The sequence below is a fragment of the Ictidomys tridecemlineatus genome, chromosome 3, assembly GCF_052094955.1.
Source record: "Ictidomys tridecemlineatus isolate mIctTri1 chromosome 3, mIctTri1.hap1, whole genome shotgun sequence".
Taxonomy (NCBI): domain Eukaryota; kingdom Metazoa; phylum Chordata; class Mammalia; order Rodentia; family Sciuridae; genus Ictidomys; species Ictidomys tridecemlineatus.
In genome coordinates this window covers 136,907,399-136,930,260 of record NC_135479.1, presented here as the reverse complement: position 1 = coordinate 136,930,260, position 22,862 = coordinate 136,907,399, and the positions used below count along the sequence as shown (strand labels likewise).

At 34.0% G+C, this 22,862-nt stretch overlaps 1 protein-coding gene across 3 annotated transcripts in view; it reads left to right on the top strand.

The window, feature by feature from the left end:
* Positions 1 to 22,862, top strand: part of Fgf12 (fibroblast growth factor 12) — a 505,844-nt gene that overhangs the window by 340,282 nt on the left and 142,700 nt on the right. For all 3 annotated transcript variants that reach the window (XM_005338424.4, XM_005338423.4, XM_005338422.5), the window contains one exon: positions 4,521 to 4,624. In XM_005338424.4, coding sequence (XP_005338481.1) covers positions 4,521 to 4,624 — 104 coding nt within the window. The remainder of the gene's footprint in view (positions 1 to 4,520; positions 4,625 to 22,862) is intronic.

The following is a 22,862-nucleotide window of genomic DNA, read 5'->3' as shown; positions in this document are numbered from 1 at the left end:
ACCCTTTCTGCATGTAGTGTCATGTTTGAGTTTGCTTATGAATATAGACAGCTCTCGCTCTATTATTTCATTTTTTCAAAATGTTAAGTGTCAACATTATGAAGAAGTTTAGAATGAGATGCTCCTTTTGGAAAGGATGAGACGGAGAAGATTCTCAAATGTCAGTTTAGATACTTGGATTCTAGTGTGCATGTAAGTGTAGTCTTCATTTGACTGGGGTCCTGAATATAAATAGAATATATGCTCTCTGCATATTTTTAATCTTTCTTTCTCTTTTCCCCATCAACACCATATTATGGAAGTGTGATTTAGATGTGATCCTTGTTTGGAGGGAGCATACAATCTAATTGTAGTTGGGAGAATAAACAAAATAATTCCTTTTATTTTAAAGGAAAACAATTCCAAATGGTGATAAATAGAGTCTAGATTCAGGAGCAAGGCAGCTGATAAGCAACCTGGTGTTTGGTGTGTCATTTCAATCATTGCAGGGGTTTCAATGGGTTTCTCCTTATCTCCATATGAGGAGAATAACATGAACCAGAGGTAACCAAGTATGCGGAAACGTGGAGTTCAGAGGGGAGGAAGAAGATCAAATTACTAGAAGGAGGAAATAATCTATTAGAGTGAAGACTGCCGTGTGGCAGAAGGGTATGCTGTGACTGTACAGAAACTTAAATGTCAGGCTAACTTTTAAGTTTTAAATTTCATTTTTATTTAGAAAATCTCTTTTATTCCAATAAGGAAGCCTAATTTCCTGGAAATAACATGTCCTTTTATGACAATATAATCAATAACATTCATTGTATATATATATATATATATATCTTAAATATAAGCAATGTATTTATTTATAACAGGTCTAGATGAGTCTTGAATTGTAGAGATGAAGACAGATGTGAAAAAGAATAACTCATAACTCTAATACCCTTTTTCAAATGTCAGTGTAGAGATGTGTACATAAAATAGACAATTCTGGAAAAGGAACTGCTGCCTCGGAGGGGATTGGGGAGTTAAATAAGTTAGGCCTTAAATGATGAAAAGAGTTTACTCCTTTTCAAGTGGGAAGATAGAATTTCCAGAAAGAGATAGGGGGACAAAAAACAAGCCTAGTTAAAAATCAGTGGGAACTTAGGAAACAGCAAATGCTCTCTGATGCTAGTTAGGATGGATGAAAAAGGTGACAGGTGATAAGCTGCAAATGTGGGTTGGTGCCAAGTTGCAAAGGGTATGTGGACATGGAGGAATCTTCAGAGCTTGTTGGCAGGGAACTGGTGAGAGTAGATGGGAGGTGTGGAGTCAAGTAGTCCAGTCACTGTGTGCTGCTGAGACAGTGGCATTCAGGATAAAGAGGGAGACCTGACTCAGGAGGAGTTCTCCTTGAGTAATAAAATTGTCTCTAGCTCACAGAAGAGACAAAGAATACACTGGAGACAAAGAATAGATTAGACTAAGTCCCTGGCCACTTTGGGGCATTTTAAGAAGCAGATAAGGACTCCCTTGAAGAGAAGTGCTTTCATCTTTTTCTACTAAAAAGTCTCATTTCAAATTATTTGCTTGATTTTTTTTTAAAAGAGAATTTGGTGAGTCTCCCTGAAGCATGGAGTCTGAAAGCCATTATCACCTTGTGTTTTATATAAAACTTTCACACAGATTCTTGTTTTTATCTCTGACTAACCTTAGTAGTTTCCTTAAACTCTTCACATAGAAAAATCATTAGAGTTGCTTTTTCTTTCTCTTTCAGCTCCATGATTTGTCCAGGGAAGTATTTCCTTTAGAAAGATATTAGACACAATTTTAGATTTCCTTATCCCTTCTCACAAAATTATCATTGAACTTGATATTTTCCAGTGTCTGCTTTTATTTACACGGTATAACCTTGTGAAGAATTGAACCCAGGGAAACTTAACCACTGAGCCACATCTCAGCCCTATTTTATTTATTTATTTTAAGACAGGATCTCACTAAGTTGTTTAGGGCTTGGCTAAGTCTCTGAGACTGACTTTGAACTTGTGATCCTCCTAACTTAACTTCCGACTGGGATTATAGGCATGTTCCACCATGTCTGGCTTATAAACTGTATTTAAGGAGGGATTCTTTAGAGTTCTAAAGACCCATCTCACTGGTCAGTATTGAGTCCATAGGAGCTACCTTTAGCTATAGAATATGTAGGGGAAACTAGCTAAATCATCTATTTGTGAGAAAGTAAGAATAGGTATTTGGAGAAATTAAGAGGATAGGAGGATAAAATATGGTATTTTAACATAAGCATCTTAGAGAGCTAAAAACTCTTTGTTCAGACATGGTTTTACCTGAGTTACCTCCCTGAATCTGTTTGTTCTTCTAAAGTTAAAGTAGTCATTATTCTGTCCTAAACTCTCCCTAACATTTATGGATTAAATACAATTGTATTTATGAGGATTAAATACAATTGATGAGATCAGCACTTTGAAAATTAAATGATGCACAAATATAAACTATTCCCTTTTATAGCATTAAGTGAGTTGCTGAATATATACTCAAAAATACTACTGATGAAATATATCAGGTTTTACATTAATCTCATGATAACCTTATTTACCAATCAGAAGTAGCAATCATTAATGTCAACTTTTTTTTTTTATAAAGGGCACATCTGTGTTATAAAACATTTTTGGAAGCACGATAATGCATTTGGTTCTTCTATAAACTCTATACAGTAAAAGTAAGCAAACTCTGCCCATTTTACTGATAGGAAAACTAAGTTAGTGAGATTAAATGAATGGTTCAAAGTCCCATCACTCTGAGTGGTTTGTTTAGCAACTATGTTATCTACAAATCTTTCACAATTTTAAAATCTGTGTTGCTACTCTAGTGTTTATAGGTCACACATCTTTTTGCCCATTTGACAAAGTCTAAATCTTTACATTTAGAGGAATAGGCTCTTAGTTGTTTATCCTTACTTTATCTACATGGCATTCCTTCTCATTTCTCCCTAATATGAAGCTTCCAACCTGCCCATCATTTCCTGCACAAATCCACAAGTCTGCAAAATTCCTGCCCCACTAAACTCTCTTTCTGTTCTTTGCTCCCTCAACTTCTGCCCCAAATGTCAACTCAGGTCCCCAGTCTGTGTGAAGCATTTCCTGAGTACTTGAGGCCATGCAGATCTTCCATTTCCCTGAACTTCTGGAAAATAGAAATATATATAGAATGCATATATTACATTTAATTATAGAAGTAAATTATACACTGTATCAGGTTATTCCATATGTCTTAGCTTTTCCTCTACAAGTAGATTTGAAGGTCTTATATTTCTTAAGCAATTTCAGTAGCACAAGGACAATGGAAAGAACACGAAAATAACTAGTTCAAATCTAAATTGAGCCAACAATTAATCCTTAAGCAACTTCTAAGATGTATTCTGCACTTTTATTGCAAATGAGGAAACAAGTCCAAAGAGCCAAAGATCCTAATTCAAAAAGGACAGCTAGCAATGAAATCCTGATACACGGAATGTGTGGTCTAAGGCTTGATCCTCTAAAACTTTCAAATGAACATTTGATTGAAATACAAATACGGTGTTGTGTTGTGTTGTGTTGTGTGTGTGAGTGTGTATGCATCTATACATGTGTGTTTGTGTATAAGTGGTTTATTATCTCAAGTTGAGAGAACCCAGAAAAAAGAAGCACTCCTGGTTAATGGTAGCTTTTATGTTAATTTATGTGCATCTTATATTCAAAACTGAGAAGACCAAAACTGATGGGGATTTTATCAATAGAAAAGGCGGATAAGGACTTCTAACTGAGTCAGGATATTAAAGTGAACTGCAGAGATATTCACTTATGCATGCAGTCATGAGATATTTAATTCATATCTGAAATACCACCTACAGAACTTAACTATCTGATGGCTTTTTCCCTATATGTAATGCAAATCTTTTCAGAGTAGGGGTAGTGCTTTCTGCTTATGCTCATTTTGTAATCTCAAAAGTAACTGAAATAGTGCCAGCAATGTAATTCATAGCAATACCTTGTTAAAAGAAACATAGATTATCTGCTTTATATTTTTCTGGTGTGTGAATTTTTTTCTCTGGGTGGACATATGGAGTGCTGACTGTATTTTTTTTTTTTTTTGAGCAATGGGCAACTCAGATATTTAGAGAGCACAAGCCTATTTCCGTTTCCTTTTAGGGATGTGTTCATTGTGAGGAGCAGGGATCCTAGTAGTTTAGATTCAAGTCGGGTTCTTAGAGATCTTCTGATCTGACCCCTTTATTTTAGATGAGTTATAAAAGGTACCTGAAGTTTTATGGGCAGTTATTGGTGGTCAGAGATAAGAGGAGAATAAACCAGTTCTTCTTGTTCTTAGAATTTCTGTCTCACCTGTGTCTCTGTCCCTGTCTCTCTTGTTTTCTTTTTTTTTTTCCCTACAAAATTTCTTTATTAAATCTTCAGTTTTCAAAAGAATCATTGAGAGTAGCAAGGCAGTTTGTTCAAAAGGTCACTGACCCTTTCTTGTCTGTCTTCTTTTTGTTACTTTAGCCCTCTTCAATCTAATTCCTGTGGGCCTGCGCGTGGTGGCCATCCAAGGGGTGAAAGCCAGCCTCTATGTGGCCATGAATGGCGAAGGCTATCTCTACAGCTCAGTAAGTACCTTGTAGTGTGTGTGTGAGTGTGTGTATGTGTGTGTGTGTGTGTGTGTGTGTGTGTGTGAGAGAGAGAGAGAGAGAGAGAGAGAGAGAGAGAGAGAGAGAGAGAGAGAGAGAGAAAACTGGCATTGACAGGTAATGGACAAGCCATTATTCTAAAGAAGCAACTTGAAAGTTTAAGTTATTTTGTGTTTTTGAATCCAGTTTCCAGCGCTATTATAAAGATTTTATAATTCAGACTGCTAAAGATCGTGGTCTATGGCATGAAAAAGAGCCAGGTACTCTGTGTGTTGTAAGTCCTCTGTTTCTGGCTTCCACATCTAGAGGGTACCCTAATCTTTAGAAATTTACCTGTTTAATTCAAGGGGAAGATGTTTTTCTTTTTCTGTTACCCCTGTCTCCAGCACAAAAGATGGCTTAAGAAAGAAAATGCTTCAGTCTTCCTGGGTGTAATATTTGTCCTGTTGTGGAAAATTTTCAGGATAGGTGATGTTTTTGTTTGTGTTTAAATCTGGGTGGCACCTGAAAAGTCATATTTTCAAAACAACTTCTTAATTAAAAAGCCATGTGACTTTATGGAATGAGCGCTGGGATTAGAGGCAGGGATGTTTTGGTAGTGTTTGAATTTTAGGTAGTATCTAGATAGCCCTTTGGACAAATCACTTCCCCTTTTTGAATTTCTTTCTGGACTTTTCAAACAAGGGTGTTGGTCACCATCTTGGCTAATGCCCCTTTTGAATCTAAAACTGACAAAATTACATAGCAGCAAGGACCGCATTATGAATATTGACATATCTTAAAGTTCTTAATGCTATTCTGATGCTTGTCTCACTCTCAAAATAATCAGTTATACATTGAGAAGATATATCTGTACCTAATGTTGTACCACACGATTTCTGGTTTCTTCTATGGGAGTTGCCAGCTCATGAAAAAAGAAAAATAATTCCTTAAAAATCATGTTATAGGGACACAGCCACATTAATGTTTATAGCAACACAATTCACAATAGCTAAACTGTGGAACCAACCTAGATGCCTGAATGGATTAAAAAATGTGGCAGATATACACAATGGAGGTAAATGGATGGAGTTAGAGAAGATAATGCTAAGTGAAATTAGCCAATCCCAAATAAACAAATGACAAATGTTTTATTTGATATAAGGAGGCTGTTTCATAGTGGGATAGGAAGAAGGAGCATGAGAGGAATAGACGAACTCTAGATAGGGCAGAGGAGATGGAGGGGAGAGGAGGGGGCATGGGGTAATTAATGATGGTAGAATGTGAGGATCATTATTATTTAAAGTACAGGTATGAAGACATGAATTGATGTGAATATACTTTGTATACAACCAGAGATATGAAAAATTGTGCTCTCTATGTGTCATAAGAATTGTAATGCATTCTGCTGTTATATATAAATAAAAAATTCATGTAAAATATGGATAAAATACCAAAAATGATAAAACAACACTTCAAAAAGCAAATGTTTATTTGTAACCCAGTTTAAGAAATACAATATTCCTATCATTTTATTTGTAAACACCATTCTCCCATCTCATCCCATTTCCTGGCCCTCATCACCATCCCAAGAAACCATTATCATATTTTTTGTATCATTCCTTTGTTACTGAATATGTTTTTTAAAAATAATTACCAAATATGTTTTTATATGCAAGCAGCACATTGTTTACTTTTGGACGGTTGAGTACTGTATATAAATGGAATTGGCAAGTACAGCAACAACAAAAAATCATGGTTGAATATTTCTACCCTTACTTTCTATGATCAATAAATTACATAAGGTTATATAGGAAGTTCACATAATTCTACTTGACTGTAAACTAGTTATCAAACAGTTTTATTAGGCTCTTTCACTATTCAGTTAAATGCATCTCTGATAAATTTACTTGCTTATTAGTAATATATCTGTCATTCATATTAGAATTAAAGTCATTATAGTTTAAATGTTCCCAACAAAAAGAAATGACAAATATCTGTGATGAAGATGTGCCAACTACCCTGAATTGATCATTTCACATTGTGATTGTGAATTAAAATGTCACACTGTACTCCATAAATATGTCAAATTGCCATATGTTGATTAAAAATAAAACTGTATTTAAAACAATAATTAAAATTACAGTTTTACTCCTGAGCATACTCAGATCTAAGTACACATTTATATACTAAAGAAGCACTTACACATTTTTCAGCAGTTACTGCTCAGAATAATATCTAAAGATAAAAACATTTTCAGTAAAATAACAAGCACTCAATTTTAGTGTGTCATAGTTTGAACAATCCTTTGTGTCTAGTTATTGTGAATTCATTTTAAAACCTAAAATCAAAATAAGAAAAAGAAAGATAACAAATTGTTTTGGATAATTACAGAGTTAAGCTATTTAAGGTAAAATTTCAAAAGCAATAAAAGCTAAAACACAGAGATAGTATTAATATAGTATTAATTTAATTAAATAGAATTAATTAATTAGTATAGTTTTAATTTCAGGACTCAATCAGTCATTAAATAAGCAGCTGAATGTGGTATATATTGTAATATAATAATATAACCTTTATACATAAAGGTTACACATATATATATATTTGTATATATTTTATTTGCTATTACACATGTTATATTGAAAAGGTCATAATTCAGAAAATAATTACACAAAAACTGTAGAGTTCAAATATTTGTACTAGAGTTAATTTCCAAATGTCCAGGAAGAAGAAAATTTCAGGAAGTCTGCTGTCACAGTATTGTAGGCAGGAGACTGTGTCCTTCTGTGTGTGTATGTGTGTGTGTATGTTTGCACACACATGTGCAGAATGGTGGGGCAGTGAGGGGAGTGGTTTTATCCTTTTCAGCTTTTTAAAGAGATGCATTTTTTTTCATCCCTCAACTATAGAACTGCAGTTAAGACACAGGGACTTGAAGCCCATAGAGGGAGAGATTAAAAACAAAACAAAACAAAACAAAAACCTTTTGAGAATTAGACTGTAGGAGTGTCTTTGCAATGCGGCAAACACCTTTGTAAAGTCAATAATCACTTATTGAGTTACAAGCTTTGGGTGCCTAGATTTTTGGGGGCCTCCTCTCTACTTAAACTAGCTTCATAACCAAGAATCATGATGCTTCCCCCCTGTTATGGATCTGTGATGATACTAGGAATAATTTTTAAGTATAACATCACTGACATCGATCATCAGGGTCTCTGCTTTAAAAAATGATTGTCTTTATGGCTAGGACTAATAAGAGTAAATGCTGTTTTTTAACTTTAAACAAGGGATGAAGCTCTGAAGATTCTGTAATAGGATTTAAGAAGGTCAATATTGGAGGATCAGGCCTCATCACACCTTATACTGCTGCTGCTCCTCTGGCTGGTGTGTCTCAGCAGGAGGGTAGGGCCAGGGCCTTGTGTAGAGTTAAAAAATCTGCTGTTAATCTCATCTTTCCTGAGGTGTGTTTGGTATGCATTAAGGCTCAAGGTCACTTGAAAATCAATTTCCTATGTCCTGTGAAAGGCATAGCTGCATACACCAATATGGAACATAAACTGGGTATGTGGAAGGAGGGGCAGTAACTGGGCAAACTGAAGAAAGAAGCTGAGAGTTCAAGAGGAATTCACAAATGGTACTGTTTACCTAGTGTTATTTGTCTGGTTCATAGAAATTAATTTCCTTGTTACTTTTGGTTTTCTCACTGTTTGTTAGCTTTTCATTGCTCTTACCAAAATACTTGACAAGACCAATTTAGAGGAAGAAAATTTTATTTTAGACTCACAATTTCAGAGGTTAAGTCCATAGTCAGACAATTCCATTGCTTTTGGGCCTGAGGTGAGACAGAACATCATGGTGGATAGGCATGGCAGAGAAATGCCCATGAGTTTATGGGAGCAGAAAGCAGAGACAGAAAGAAAGATATACATAGGGAGAAAGGTGCACATGCGCCAGGTACAAATATAGTCCAAGATCATATCCCCAGCAGTCTGCCTCCTCCAGCCACATACCCCCTGAAATCACTAGCCAGAATCCATTAGCTATCAATGGATTAATCCAGCAAATGAATTAATCCATAATGAGGTAAGAGGCCAAATCATTGCAAGAGCTTTGAGGGGGATATTTCAGATCAAAACCATGACACCCTCTTTCACCAAACTATAGGAGAATAGAGGAGAGGTAAAAATGAACTGATTGGTAGCACAGTACTAGAGTTTTAAGATTCATTTGAAAATTTGTATTGTAATAGGTTGCTGATGTGTCCTGGATTTGTTTTTACCATTGTAGCTTGTATTTTTTCATCTACTTGTGCTTCTCTTCTTTTTTCTATTTTCTGTTGAATTATTAAAGTTTCTTTCCTTTTTAAAAAATTATTTGGCTAGGTTATAAACTTAGGCTTTATTTCTATTTCTTTAGTGATTGCCTTTATTTTTTTTAAACATACATTCATAATTACATAGATTACTAAATAACTTTTGTGTTTCTGTCTTCCAAATAGCTCATGGGCCCTAGGATATTTTATTGACTATTAAACACTACCACTCTTTTAGCTACTTTGATGAATTGTTCTCTAAAATAAATGTTATTTTATAGTTAGTCATTAAATCGTACCAATTTTTATAATAATGTGTGTAGTTTTTGCTTGTATGTGTATCTATTTTGGTCTTCTGAATTTACCTTCCCTTTAAGCCATTATCTCTATTGGTTTTTTTTTTTTGAGGGTCTGTGGGTAGTTAATTCACTTCATCTTGATATCCATGCAAATGTCTTCCTTTCACTTTTACACTTGAATTGCAATTCAAACAGTAATAAGATAAAATCCCATTGGCTTCTGGCATCAATTGTTGATGATGGAAAGTTTGCTGTAAGTTTAATATTCTTTGTCGGTAACCTTAATAGAAACTTAAAAAAAAAATGTTTTGTCTTTCCACCTCCTGCTCTGCAAATTCACTATAATGTGTAGTTGTGAATCTATCTTTTCCTATTAGGAATTGGAATGGAATAATGATCCAAAGAATCATACTTTTCTAATTCTACAATATTTTAACTCTTATATACACATCTTATTTCTCTCTCATGCTTTCCAGTCTCTTGTGCTGATAATACTTAAGTGATTTAAGTTAGAAGCTTTCAAATTCATCTAGACTAGGATTTCTGCCATCTGTTTTGTGATTTCAATCACAGTGTTTTTCATTTTTGGATGCTGAATGTTTTCTGTTTAATATCTTCCTGTACTTGATTTATTTCTTCCTGTTTTTGTTCTCTGGCTTCACTTTTTTCTTTTCACAGAAATCCATTAATTCATCTATCTCTCTGAGCTTTCCTAACATACTTTATCAGACTTTTCCGTAAAGTTAATTTCTCTTGTAATGAATTCATATCCCAATCATTGATTTTTGTTGGTTGCCATTTTAGACTTAGATTAGATTAGAATTTAGAATTTGTTCTTTGTGTTTTGGGGATTTTGGTCTCCACTCACATTTCTCCTCCTCTCCCCTTCTTTCTTTTCCTCTGAGGACTGCTCTTACTTTTTTAGCACTTTTTGGTTGTTTCTGTACAACCTCCAGTAGACCTTTGAATAAGATTTTAAAAGAGACATTTCAAGGCTCCTACGTTAGAGTGACATTGGGGAAAGGGCAGGGTCCCAGGCTAGGGTTGTGGCTTGGCTCAGTTACATTTTTTGTGGTGCTTTGTCTATGATTCTTTCTTGCTTTAAGGAGATAGCAGTATTTTTTAAAAATGTTTTTATTTCAATCTTTTTAGAGTAGGAACTCTACAGCTCTATCCAGTTCTTGATTTTAGCAGCTATCCTGGCTCTGGTTCCCCATCTTGCACAGAGGGGTTTTATTTCTGTTGACTGAAGGAACTTGGCTACACCATCTCCTTCAGGACCAGAAGCGCAGTAAGCCTGCAGCTGCAACCTACTGGTGTGTTCTCCTTCGATTCCATAGGGATGCTTACCTTGCTTGGATCCTGGCAATATGTTTTGTCCTTACACTAATGTATTTTCTTCATCCTTGCTATCTGGACAGAGGACCTTCATGACAGTTTTAACTCCAGTGCTTTTCTCTATTTCTCCCTCTTTAATTGTGGCATGATATACAAAAACTAAAATTTAACATCTTAACATTTTTTAGTGTACATTGAAGTATTTTTAACTGTATGCACGTTGTTTCACAAGTCTCTAGAACCTCTTTCATCTTACAAAACTGAATATCTATTGACAGCAAATCCTCTTTCCCCTCCTCCTGCACTCCTCGCAGCCTCTATCCTACTTTCTGTTTCTAAGAGTTTAACCACTTCAGATACTTCATGTGAGTGGAATTATGCAGAATTTTTTCTTTTTTATGTTCTCTTCCCTTTTCTTTCTTCCTTCCCCCACCTCTTTTATTCTTCCCCTCATACTCCCTCCCGCTCTCCCTCCCTTCCTTCCTTCCTTCCAGCTTATTGTACTTAGTATAATGTTTTCAGCATCCATCCATGTAGCATAGGACAAGATTTCTTCTTTTTTAAGAAATAATAAAATTCATTGGTATATCTGTACCATATTTTATTTGTTCATTTGTTGATGAATATGTTACTGTCCCCTCTTGCTTATGTGATTAATGCATATGAAAATAGATATACAAATGTCCCTTCAAAATCTCCCTTTCCATTCTTTTGGATATGTACTCACATGTGGGGTTCCTGGATCATATGATAATTCTAAATTTTTTGAGAAAACTCCATTTTGTCTCCCATAATGGAAATATCATTTTATATTATCATCAACAGTGCACAAAGGTTCATATTTCTCTATTCTTACCATATTTTGTTTTTCTTTTAATTTTTATTTTTGATGTTGACCCTATTACCAAGTGTGAGATGATATTTCATTAGGATTTTGATTCACATTTCCTTAATACTGATGTTGAACATCTTTTCATATACATGTTAGAAGGTTGTTTGTATTTCTTCTTTGAAATGTATCTATTCAATTCTTTTGCTTATTTTTTTTAAATGAGTTTTAAGTGTTGTTGAGTTGTGGAAGTTGTTTATATATTCTGAATATTAACACCTTGTCAGGTAAATGGTTTGAAAATATTTCCATTACCTTTTCATTTCCTTGGTTATTTTCTTTGCTACTCATAATTTTTAAAGTTTGATGGAGTCCATTTGTTTTTTGTTTGTTTGCTGTTTTTGACTTTAGAAGCCTTTGCTTTTGGTGTCATATCCAGGAAATTATCATTACCAAATCTATGTCATGAAGATTTTCTCCTGTGTTTTCTTCTATAAGTTTTATTGTTTCACGTCTTATGTTTTGGTCTTAATTTTTGCAGGTGCTATAATGTAAAGGTTCACTTTCATTTTTTTTGCATGTGGATATCTAGTTTTCCCAGTACCACTGGTTGAGAAGCTCCCCTTTCTCTGTTGTGTAGTCTCAGCACCATTCCTAAAGATGATTCAATAATAAATGTGGAAGTTTATTTCTGGGTTCTCTTTCTGTTCCATTGGTGCATAAGTCTGTATATCTGTCTTTATACTTTTATTCTGGCTTTTTAATATGTATGAGGCCTCCTCATTTATTTATTTATTTATCCTCTTTTTTTTTTTATCAAGATCATTCTGGCTATTTGACGTTCTCTTTGATCTCATATGGGCTTTCTATTTCTACAAAAAATGGCCGTTGAGATTTTGCTAGGAATTGCATTGAATGTGTGGATTGTTTTGGGTCCTATAGACATTTTAACAATATTAAGTAGTCCAATTCATGAATGTGGGATGTATTTCCATTTATTTGTGTCTTCTGCCATTTCTTTCAGGAAAAATGTTTTCACTGTATAAGATCTTCAACTCCCTAGTTAAATTTAAACTCACTGCACTATTTTGAAAGGAAGTCCAAAACAGTGTTTAATGACATATAAGTAATACAGTTTTTAAAGCACAGTACATAAATTTTTTTCTAAGACCTTACTCCTCCCCCCTAGGAAAAGAAGCTTAAGAATTTTAGAAGCTTCTGTTTTTGAAACATCTTCTTTAGGAAATACTGCTGTGCCTCACAGTCTGTTGAAACAGACCTTTCTACAAATTTCACTTTATACAGGCAATGCCTTTAATTTTTAAACTTTTGCTATTTAATTTAATCAGTTCTGACCTGAAATTTCACATTTTCAAATCTTTTATTCTCTTTGAATTTTATACATGTTTGTAAAAGCTTGTAAGTTTACTTAAGTTTTCTTAAATAATTTCACTTAGGTGGGAATTGAAGGAGGGGAGGCACATTTTCATCATATACAGAGAAGGTAAAGCCCAAACTCTTCTCTATGTTTCTCTCTAAATTTACTCACATCAATATCTTCTAGTATATAAGTAGTTTGAACTGAATCTTGTATACATAAATTAAATGATAGGTATCCTTTTGTATAAAATTTTAAAAATTTTATACAAAAGTTTTTTATCAAGATCATTCTGGCTATTTGAGGTTCTCTTTGATCTCACATGGGCTTTCTATTTCTACAAAAAATGGCCGCTGAGATTATAAAGCTAGGTTATTTTCAAGTTGTGTTTAGAATATTTGTGATATATTTTACATATAGAAAGATAATTGTAATAAAATATATACACAATAAAAATAATGTTTATATCATATCATTGCTGATATTGTTAAGTTTGCCTTTTTCTGTTCTATATCTGTGTAATTTCTAATCATTCTTGTAGCTCAGCTCAAATGTCACATAATATGACACTTTACTCCGTCACACATTTTCACTGAGAACCAGATGTTCCTTCTGCATTAACATCTTAGCTCTTGGCTTCTATGTTGCTGATGGTCAAGGATTATATATTTATCTTTGCTACAAGGGACAAATGATATCCCCAACTTTGGTGTTGCTCATATTTGCTGATAAAGGGAGTTTGTCAATAAAAAACTTGTTGAATTTTAAAGCATTGTCTATTCCAGATACAAATAGAATAAATTTCATATAATAGTTGGACAATCAACTATAATCACATAGACCAGAGATTTACGGTAGTCTTACAAACCACTGTACCAATGCTGGTTTGTCCTAAAAGTTGATCTCAGGAAACCAACATTCAACATATATTGATTGGCTCTACCAAATGCCAGGTACTATACTATACACTAAACATACAAAAATGGGTAAAATAGAGGATATTTATCTTGAAGTTTACACATACTGTCATACTGTCATCATTACCTATTGTAAGGCATTTGGCCAAAGACAATGTTGGAAGGCATCATCCCCAATACTAGCCTCACTTTTGACACCAACTGCAAATTTTAAGGGGCAGCTGTTCACAAAACCACTCTTTTATTTGACAATTTGCTAGAAAGAATCACATAACTCACTGAAAGTTATTGTTATTTTACTCATAGTTTTATTTTATTATAGGAAAATAATATAGTATAAAATAAGAAGTATGTTTGGCAGAGTCCAGCAGAAGTATCAAATGCAGAACTTCCTTTTCCTCTTCTAGAGTCAGGATACATTACTCTTCTGGTATTATCTAGTTAAGATACACAAGAAGTATTGCTGAAAAGAAAGACCTCCTGGGCCTCTGTGTTTAGAGATTTATTTGGGGCTCCAAAAAAGTAGACATGATTGATAGGTTTCCCATATAGCTGGACTCAGACTCCTGGTTAATGGTTACTGAATGACCCAAAGCCTCCACCTTAAACCACCTTGTTATTCGCTCACTGTCCAAAGACCCTCAGTAAACAAAGACCACCTCTAGGAAGCCAAGGGCAAAGGCTAACCTCTTTTGGGGGCAAGATTAAATTCTTTATTTTATTTCATCCAGTTGAAGTGAATGTTATAGTCTTAATATATTTCTCTGACTCTGCCTCCAGTCCCACTCTCCCACACTTCTGCCTGCTATCCCTTTTCTTACCCAAGGTTTGAAGAAGGAAATGATAAGAGAAAAGAAATTTATGAGAGTAATGTCTGGCATATCTGGCACATCAATATTTGGGAAGCAAAAATGTAACTTAAAGGTTTGGACAATGGGGAGCTTTGACATTTGTATCTGGGGAAATGACACTTAAAATTAATGTAATTTTAATAATTTGCATTTTTAATGAGTAGTTTGATGCACTTAGCACACTCTCCCTAGCATTTCAGTGACTTATTATGATTAACATGTTTGCAAAGGTCTATTTTTTATTACAGCCATTGTTTACTTTATAAACTTTATATAGTTGTCTCCCAAATAGGAATTAGGTAGTTTCTGAACTAATGAGAGTTTTTATTTTTATTTAGATAAACAAAGACAAATTATATAAACTCAGATTCTTAACACTGCATGAACCAACAGCAATTGTTCAAATCCATATAAGTGATAAATTCATCCCTTTAAGTTAATGTATCCTCTAATGAGTAAGTAATGTAAATTGTTATGAGAGTAGCTATAGCAACGGCAGTTATTACAGCAATAGGAATGGCTGTACTTGTATAAATAATATAATTTGTTTAGTTTTTATTATTTTAAAAATGCTTTTAGATTTGTATTTAAATTTCACAACAACTCTGGGAGGAAGGATAGGAGTGAACTATTAGATATTGGGGGAAAATGAGGGGTAGAGTGATCATTGACCTAAATAAGTTAACATAGTAAGAAACAAAATCAGAATATTCTTTGAACTAAGAGAAAGGACATATGAAATCCCACAAGCCTAAGAATCTGGCAGTTATTACTTGGCAACATGTCATATGGATTTTTTTTGGTGGGGGGGGGGTTAGATTACCTTTTTGCCAGAAAGAATCAACACATTATCAGTTGTTCTTTAATAGGTATTAAGTAATAGTTAGCATCCACTGTTATTGCATATGATTATTTTGCACTTTGATAAGTCTCCTTTCTTCTTTTTGTTAGAATTGTTTTTATGTTTTATCTATCCCATTACATGCAAACATTTTGCATGTAAACACTATATGTGATATAGTTAGTGTCTCTGGTAGCGCTGAAAATTGAATTTCCCATATGAAGGTTTTTAAGGTCTGTTAAAATATTGCTGAGTAAGTGGATGGAGGCAACATGCAGTTTGATTCTGGCAGTAAGTAATTCATTGGTTGTCAGGTATTAAAAGTCTTTGTAGTAATTTTCCTGATTGTGACTCTGTGCACTTTCAAATGGTTGTCAGTTCACCCTTGAATTAGATGTAACTTTTCTTTTGTTGAGTAGAAGGTAGTTTAGTTTCTATTTGAAGATTTTTATAACTTCTGGAAAATGTTAATGCTTTAGCTCCAGGACTAGCCTTAATTGTTAAAATTAACATATGTGTTTCTAGAAACATTTTTCATTGAAGAATATAAGCAATAATCAGTTTGTCGGAGCAGCACTAATGAGGACCTTGGGTAGAATCATTTGAAAATGATATCAAATGTTACATTTCTCCTTTCCATCTTGCCATTATGCACAATAGGGCAATAGGTAGTTTTATTTTCAAAGTATTTATATTGTTCCTTTAGTCATCAGCAAATCAGTCTATATTAGTGTGTGTATTAATTTATTTTTATATTTTTTTACATGCTTATTTATAGTATGGCATTTTGAGTTTTTTTTTACATTTTATTTCTTAATTTTTAAAATGATATTTGTTGGTGAATTATACACAGTAGTAGGTATTATTTTAAAATGTGAGCTTTAGGAATAACATCAAATTGAATCAGCTTTGTTACTTATTTTTCATCATTAAATTGGAAAAATGTCTTAGCTTACTAGACTCAGTATGTTCATATGTAAAGTGGAAATAACAATGGCAATACTTTGTAGAATTATAGTAAGGATTAAAAGGAAAGATACATGAAAAAGCCCAAAAGCAGTGCATGGTTCAGCCAATCAGTGCTTACCATAAGCAGTAATAGTAGTAGCAGTAGCTACATCAAAGAAGATACTTAGTGTACTTTTCCCCTGTTCCTGGCCATCAGTCTCTGAGGTTTATATGGGATTAATCCCATTCTTAGTTGTGGTGGTGATTCCTAGTTCACCTAATCCAATATCTTTAGCCTCCATTGCCATGGGTGATTGGTTGCAGAGTATTTATCCTACCTTTAAGGGCAACTAGCTTGAGTTCAAGTCTTGACTTTTTCTGAAAGAGTAACCATGCATACTTCTTCCCTACTGTATTTGGAGCTGAGACAAGGTATAGACTATAACTATCTTAATACCATGAGGGCCATCAAAGGATGGAGCAGCTAAGTCTTATTTGCTTCCTTTAAGTTAGTGTATAGACACATACCATACTAGAAGCCAGCCCTGAACTTTCCAGTTACATGAGCCAATAATGGATAATGGCCCTTCTTGTATAACCCAGTTTAGGTTACATTATTTTTTACGTGATAAATTGATAGGAAGATGATCAATTTTCAAAGTCACAAGACTTTTCTAGAAAGCTAAGATTTTATTTACTCTACATGCCCCTTGTTCCTGCAGGCGAATTTAATGGCCTCCTTCTGGGGAGTCAAATGACTTTATTCTGGCTTTCTGGTCCAGCCTAATTTCCAAAAGACATTGTCTGGCCTTATTAGTTCTGCCTTCCCTTGTCTTCCCTCCAAATTCAATGTAAATATAAGTAATTTTCATACTTTAATATTGCTTAGGTTTATAACAAAAAAATCATAAAATATCACGGGGTCAGTATTTTTTCCTTCCCTGCCCTGACATCAACCAGGTTTTCAGTTTCAGGGAACTTTCCTTCTTGTAAATATCTCCTATGTAACTTACTTGGAGGGAAGAGTACTACATAAAATAAGTCTATCATCTGTGACATTCATAGACCTCAGGGAGAGGAAAAGAAAAGGGAATTTTGAGTGCTAAATGCAGAGGGGAAAATTAGTGGATTTTTCAATTTATTTTTAATTTTTAATTGAAGTGTGTGTGTATGTGTGTGTGTGTGTGTGTGTGCATTTGGAACTCAAACCCCAGGGTCTCATGCCTGCTATTCTAGTACTTTGATATGCCGTACCCTCAGCCCTTTAACTTTGATTAGAACAGGGATGTGGTGAAGCATAGACAGAAGAGCGTCATTCTTGTAACCAAATCTGCAGAGAAGTTGGCTCTTTGAACAGATAGCACCAAGAAAAAGAGAACATTAAAAACAAACAACAAAACCTGTGATAGATGGTCAAATAAGATTAGTGGTAGACAGAGACAGATCAAAAAGTAGTATATTTTTAAAGCCCATGGCCTCTTGTATTTATAGTGTACCTCACGTGTACCTCTATACATACACACACCCCTCAAAAATTTTAAGCATATTTGTTGAGAAAATGGATTAGATGTGTAAAAATATATCTGACATATTTCAGTCAGCTCCAACTAGAAAGAAATAACTTTATTTTGAGGCCATTGAGAACATCAGTGTCCCATTGGGTAACTGTATGTCCTGGTTCATCCAGAATAGTTCCAGTTTATGCCTGAGGTCTTGATATAATTATTGATAGTACTTATTTAACCCTTGAAAGGGTCATGGAAAGAAAGGGGGGTCCTGGATTAGGATTTAGACAATAATCATGCAGTCACTTCAAACATGCCTTACATGTGATTCCCACGTATAACTTTGTGCGTAATTTGAGCTGTCAATGTATGCACAAAACTTCACAGACTAATTTGAAATTTTTCTGATTTTTCTTCCAAAGACCATGTTCTAATTACAGATTTCTTAAGTCCATTTTACTGAATTAAGTAGAAATTTAGTTTGGTTGTGAGTAATACAGATGCCATAATAATGATTTAACAGGGGATCAGGGGTTTAAGTTTTCTGATATAGTGAGAAGTTCAGAGGTAGACATCACTTTGTGATGGTTCATTGATTGACTCAGTAGACTCATTTGTATTTATCTATTTGGCTTTTTCTTCATGCACAAGGTGTCTTCTGCATCCCCAGATAACATGTGAGCATTTTAGGCAATAGAAGTGGGCACGGAGGAAGAGATGGTGCCTCTCGTCAGGGGAGGTAGCACTGTCCCAGAAGTTCCAGCTGGTGTCCACTTATAGATATTGGATAGAACTGCGTCACATGGCCACCCGTAGGTGGAAAGAGAGCATGGTAAATCCTATTTTTGTTTTTGCTTGTCTATATTTGTTTTTAGTTTTAAGCTATCCGTTTTGTAATATCCATCAAAACCAGAGTTGTCTCAGTAAGTTGGGCTTGTTTGATTAATTCACATAGATAGCAAGTGTAGGAAGATTGCAAATAATGGACTTTTATTTCCCACATTTCTGAAGGCTGGTAAGCCTAGCATGGTTGGGTTTCAGCAAGGGCTGTCCTTTTGGTTTGCATCTGGCCATCTTTTTGATGTGCCTCACATAGTAAATAGGAGAGAGAAGGGAAGTAAATTCTCTGTTCTAATAAGGGCACTAATCCAGTTCATAAGGGCTTCACCCTTATGACCTCAAAGGCCACATCCCCAAATGTCCCACCTCCAAATACCATCACACTGGAGGTCAGGCTTCAACATATGAATTTTGGGGGAATAAAACATTTAGTTCATAGCAAAGGTTTGTTTAAAAGAAGAGAAGAGTGGATGTGGGTAGATACTCTTAACTACCACACCTCCCCAGACCACAACTATACATGGTATAAGAATTTAAGACAAGAAAGACGGAGACAGAAAACAAGTGAACAGATTGAATCATAGATATGCATATGTAGTCTCTTCATTAGGTTGCATAAGATCTTTTCAATCACTGTAAATATTAGTTGGCAAGTTTATGAGTTTCTACTAGAAGCTCAATATTGAACTCCAGAGAGTATAGGAAAGAAAGATTACCTCTAATTTTATTCAAATCCAAATAGATTAGACTTCACCTGGGAATTGGACAAAAGCTTTCTGCTTGTTGAATTTCCATAGCAGATTGCTCGGTATTTTCTCTGAATTTTCTTTCTATGGCTAGGGCAAGGATGAATAAGCATTACTACTTCAACTTTCATTCTTCTGATTTGCTAGATGAGAAAAGGTTCTTTCTGCAGGGAACTGAGAGGTTATGAGGAAACTGGAAGCCACCAGTTTCACAATGACTTGGCACAGGCACATTTACCTGCACTCACAATAATATGCTGTTCCTGAAGGCCTAGGATCCACATGGTTTCCTTGCTCCTGTTCATCCAATCACTTGCTACCTATTTATTTAGAATTAGTAACACAGTACAGGTTGTCTCAGGTGTTGGAAACAAATGAAACACCCTCACTTTAGCGGGACAGTAAGACAACATGTAAAAGATAAGCATTACAATTTGGGATTTGTACTATGAAAGAGATCAATATATTTTGGTAATAGAGAATGACAGAAGAAATGAATTCAAACAGGATTTCCAAGGCTATTTCTTTAAGCATAATACTCTTATAGATGCTCTAATAAAGAGATAAGAGAAAGGCAAACATTATGCTTTCATGCTATAAAAAATAAATTGTTACATATCATAAAAGAGTGAAGCAAGGTTACAGAAACATGATTTGTTTTGTGTTTTGGCTTAAAATTTCTAAAATTTCATGAACTTTCATCATGAATTTCTGTCATTTGTATTATCTTTGTGTTTTGATTTTTTTATATAGAATCCAGGGATAAGATGTGTATATTTTAAAAATTCGTATATTAGGTAATGAAATGCTTTCCTTTATAAATGTGTTAAAGGGATTTCCAGGAACTTCTTGGTTATTTCAATTGAAAGATCTTTCTTGATATTATCTTAAAACCTCACAAAGTCTGACTGGTAGCACATTGTCCACCCCTCCCAAAGATTCTTATTTTAAAGGCTAATTTTTACACTGTATATAAAAATTCAACTCTAAGTGGATCATAGACCTAAATATAATGCTATTTCTGTAAAACTCTTTGAAGAATGCATAGAGGTAAGTGTTTGTGACCTTAGAGTGAGCAGTGGTTTCCAAAGATATGGTGCAATCTATGAAAGAAAACAATCTATGAAAGAAAACAAAACAGATAAGTTGGATGTCATCATAAGTTGAAGTTGGAACTTCCAAGAACTCAAAGAAGAAATGAAATATCAATCCATAGAGTTGGTGAAATATTTGAAACTCACATATTTGACAAGGAGCTTGTATCCAAAATACATAAATATCTATTACAACTCAATAATAAAAAGATAACCCAAATAAATGTGACTAGGATCTAATTAGACATATTTATAAAAACATATAAATAATTGATAGCCACATGCAAATATGCTCAACACCATTAGCCATCAAGGAAATGCAAATTAAAATCACACAGAGATACTGCCTCACATGCACTTTGATGTATGTATATTTAAAGGTAGTCATGCATATAAGCAAGAGAGTGAAACACTCATACTTTGGTAGTAGAAATGTAAAATGGTGTAGGCATTTTGGAAAACAGTCTGGTAGTTTCTCAAAAGATGAAACACAGAGTTATCATATGACCCAGCAATTTCACTCTGAGGAGTATATCCAGAGAAATGAAAACATATCCACGCAAAAACTCTCAAACATGAATATTCATAGCACCAAATTTGTAACACCTGCAAAGTAGAAGCAATTCAAATGTCCATCATCTGAAAAATAGATATATGAAGTGTGGTATATTTGTACAAGGGGATATTATTTGGCTGTAAAAATGATTGAAGTACTGATGCATATTATAATATAGATGACCTGTGAAAATATTATGCTATGTGAAAAGAAACTAGTCTTTTGCTTTTTAAAATGAAAAAGATATTTTATCACTTGATTTATGTGAAGCGTCCAGAATAGGCAACTCTATGAAGCATGAAAATAGATTAATGGTTGTATGGTGCCCAATGGGGGTGAGAGGAGTGATATGGCATTACTTTTTGGGGTGATGAAAGTGTTCTAAAGTTGATTGAATGATGGTTCCACAATTTGCTACATATATTAAATGCCACTGTATTTTGTATTTTGAATAGGTGAATTCTATGGGGTATGTCAATTGTATCTCAATAGTGCTGTTATTTATAAAACAATTTTATTTAAAATATCAATTTGATCATGATATAACAGAAATTAAGAAATAAATAAAAATTTTCTTCAATACACATTAATGGAATTGCATTTTTTTTGTTGTTTATTTAAAGTAATGCCAAAGTGTGAATTTCCTCACAATTGGAGAAGTGAGACAAAATTTTAACACTCTGGTGTTGAAGCAAAAAGTGGAAAAAGGAGTAGAAATAGTAATCCATGTTGTCATGGTGATGCTCTATCTTACAATCATAAACACTAATGATTTTGACCACACAACACTAATTATGCGAGATAAGTTTTTCTAATAATGTTAGTCCTTCCCAGGACTGGTATTTAACTTTGCCTACAAAGCTTGGCCTTCTAAATTATTATTTTTAGTATTACAAAAATATATATGTATCTGTTAATAAGATGGTACATTTGGATGAATATATGTTTAAATCACAAAATATATCTTTGCTTTCTCTCATTAGTTCAATTTTTAGATATATTATGAAGTATTTTATAATATCCTGTGCCTTAAAATTGCACCTAAGGGCTATTTAATGAAAAAACATATAGGATACATGGATGTACTTAGCAATGTACATTTTAGTGCCTTACAGTCATACTTATTACTTCTTAACATATATTTGAAATTTTCAAATTATGGTGTAGTTTTAAATATAAACATTTAAATCAGACTTTAACTAAAGTTTGAAGTCCAAAATCAGAATATTTATAGAAATTTACATGAAGGCACACTTCCTATAATTAAACATTTATTTTTAGTTTATGCATATTATGAGAGAATCACTTGAGATTATTTCTAAACCGAAGTAATTTACAGTTGAGGGCAACATGCTTTCTGTTTAGTTCATTTCATCTTTATCATTTGACATAATAAGCACATCCAAAGTCATAATAGAATTCTATTTCACGATGTGTGGCTATTAATTCCGCTTTTATCTCATGGCATTGTGACAATTATTTTACCATCGCTCTTCTGTGTTCATTAAAGACTTCATTATGTCTGTTACTCAAGGCCAAGTGGCAAGGTCAATCAACATTACTTTCTCTTGGTGAACTGGATGACATTTCATCCTCAAAATTTTTACCATTTAAAATATTCTGTATATCATTAACCTTGTGTAGTTAATTCAGGCCACTTAAAAAAAAAAACGATAGAGAAGAATAAAAGAAATAACCTAAAACATGTACTGAGGAGTATGGAGTTGTAAGAAAGTCAAAAGACTGACTGCAGTTCGCCTGAAATGACTGTGATGGTTCCG